General features: G+C 36.6%; 1 protein-coding gene across 1 annotated transcript; it reads left to right on the forward strand.

The window, feature by feature from the left end:
• The first annotated feature begins 364 nt into the window (after positions 1 to 364).
• LOC116141983 (CBL-interacting serine/threonine-protein kinase 10-like) lies at positions 365 to 2,735 on the forward strand. The gene is made up of 2 exons (XM_031427447.1): positions 365 to 562; positions 690 to 2,735. The coding sequence occupies exon 2, from the start codon at positions 1,056 to 1,058 to the stop codon at positions 2,469 to 2,471; it is 1,416 nt and encodes a 471-aa protein (XP_031283307.1). The 5' UTR covers positions 365 to 562; positions 690 to 1,055; the 3' UTR covers positions 2,472 to 2,735.

Genomic DNA, 2,735 nt, shown 5'->3' on the forward strand with positions numbered 1-2,735 from the left:
AATCTTAACAATTTCAATCTCACTACAAGGTAGGTGAATAAATCTTTTTTTTTAATTTTTCTTTTTCTTTTTTTAAAAACTAATTATTATTATAAAAGTTAATTTCATCCGTTGGAAGATATCGTTTAGTTTCAAGAGTTTTCAAATATTATTATATAAATAAAATAAAATAAATATAAAAGTAATTTTTGAAATTCGTTAGACGTGCACCATGCAAATCCTTAATATCGGAAATCTCCTAGTACTACGGGGCCCACTCTCCTAATCTATGAACTGAAAACACTTTACCGCGTAACTTGCCGTTAAACCCAACCTTTCAAACATACAGTTCAAACATTAATATCTTTTTCAATTCAATCCAACGATCATGATAAAAACCCCGATAATACTTATCATGGGCACGCAAACACATTAGCCAATCCGTCCTGATCGGTCGTTAACCTAATTACAAATAAAAGGTTGGGTCAGGGGTGTCACAGATTTTCCGATAAATAAAGAAAAACAAAATTAATTTCTCCGGTCAGGTTCGGCCGCTCCGCAACTCAGAAAACTTCTCTCTAAGGTACCAATTTCTTCCAAATTCTTTTTTATTGAAGTTTCGTTATATGAATTTGAATTTGAATTTGAATTTGAATTTGTTTGTGGTGGAAATTGATAAATTTAAATTTTTTTTTTCTGTGAATTATTAGATTAGTTGAGTTGAGGAGAGAATTGAAAAGGATCTTTCAGCTAAATCTTGGCCGAGGGTATCGAATTGGGAATGCTGAAAGATGTGTTTTTTAAGCGTTGAGAAATCAGGAATCTCTGGAGTTAATTATAATGGTTGTGTTGTGGATTTGATTGGGGAAAACTGTTTTAATTTTGATGAGATTGGTTGTATGAGTAATTGTGGGATTAACAGTTGTTTAAGAATGTGTTATGATCTTTGTGAAGACGGTTGATCATGTTAATTTGTGCAAATATAATAAAGAAATTACATGTCGGAGTGTTGTTGTAAATTAAGTAGTTTTTTGTTGAGTTGAATTGTTGTATATTAAGGTTTTGTGTGGGCTGGGATGGATCATAAACCTAGTGTGTTGACTGAGAGATATGAAATTGGGAGATTGCTGGGGCAAGGAACGTTTGCCAAGGTTTATTATGGGAGGAGTATTAGAACGAATCAAAGTGTTGCAATTAAAGTGATAGATAAGGAAAAGGTTATTAGAGTTGGGCTTATTGATCAGATCAAACGAGAAATATCCGTGATGAGAATTGTTAGACACCCTAATGTTGTGCAGTTGTATGAGGTTTTGGCCACCAAGAGTAAGATATATTTTGTGCTGGAGTATGCTAAGGGCGGTGAATTGTTTAACAAGGTGGCTAAAGGGAAGTTGAGGGAAGATGTTGCGAGGAAATATTTTCAACAGCTTATCAATGCGGTTGATTTCTTTCACAGTAGAGGTGTCTATCACCGGGATATAAAGCCTGAGAATTTGTTGTTGGATGAGAATGAGAATTTAAAGATTTCTGATTTTGGGTTAAGTGCGCTTTCTGACTGCAAGCGTCAAGATGGATTACTCCACACAACTTGTGGCACTCCTGCTTATGTTGCACCTGAAGTGATTAACAGGAAAGGCTATGATGGTGAAAAGGCTGATGTTTGGTCTTGTGGAGTGGTTTTGTATGTCCTATTGGCAGGTTATCTCCCATTTCATGACTCAAACTTAATGGAGATGTATAGGAAAATTGGCAAGGCCGACTTTAGATGCCCTCATTGGTTTCCTCAGGAAGTACGAAGGCTGCTGTGCAAAATATTGGATCCAAACCCCGGCACTAGGATCTCAATATCGAAGATTAGGGAGAGTTCTTGGTTCAGAAAAGGATTGAACCCCAAACAGAACAAAAGTGAATCAGAAAGCAAGGATGTAGTTCCTCAAGATACAGGTGCTTCTGGTTCTCAAGAGAATGGTAATATGACTGCAGAGGTAAAGCAAGAGTTGCTCCAACTTCGCAACTTGAATGCTTTTGATATTATTTCTCTTTCTGCTGGGTTTGACCTGTCCGGGTTTTTTGATGAAAATCCTCAAAAGAGAGAAGCAAGATTTACTTCCAAACAACCTGCCTCAATTATCATCTCTAAGCTGGTACAAATTGCTAAATTTCTGAGGCTGAAGGTGATAAAGAAGGAGGGAGGTTTGTTGAAGTTGGAAGGACTAAAGGAAGGTAAGAAGGGGATCTTGTCCATTGATGCAGAGATATTTCAGATAACTCCAACTTTTCATTTGGTGGAGATGAAGAAATCTAATGGAGATACACTGGAATATCAGAAGATGATGAAAGAGTGTATTAGGCCTGGTCTCCGCGATATTGTTTGGGTTTGGCAGGGTGAGCACCAGCAGCATTTACCACAGCAGTTAGAGCAGCAACAAACACTGCAGTTAGAGCAACAACAACAGCAGTTAGAGCAACAGCAACATCAACAAGAACAATAGCAGCCGCAGCTGTTGCATTTTTTTATTCTTCTCATAACGCCAGATTCTCATGGTATCTTATGCTTGTATGTTTTCAGTTGATTTCTTAACTTATTGTTGCCCTTGTAAGTGTGATGTCTCCATCTCAATGAATTTATTGTTTTTGTATATGTGATCAATGACTCACGTATATTACACTGTCTTGTAAATTTATTCTAGTTTAATACAATTAGAGGGACTGTCCACTGATATTAATGCCTCTTTAGCTATCTTCTCCTTGATTTT

Source organism: Pistacia vera, unplaced genomic scaffold (genome assembly GCF_008641045.1).
Source record: "Pistacia vera cultivar Batoury unplaced genomic scaffold, PisVer_v2 Contig402, whole genome shotgun sequence".
In the NCBI taxonomy this organism is placed as follows: domain Eukaryota; kingdom Viridiplantae; phylum Streptophyta; class Magnoliopsida; order Sapindales; family Anacardiaceae; genus Pistacia; species Pistacia vera.

Coding starts and splice junctions, on each gene's coding strand:
- LOC116141983 (XM_031427447.1), top strand. CDS start 1,056: ATGGATCATAAACCTAGTGTGTTGACTGAGAGATATGAAATTGGGAGA.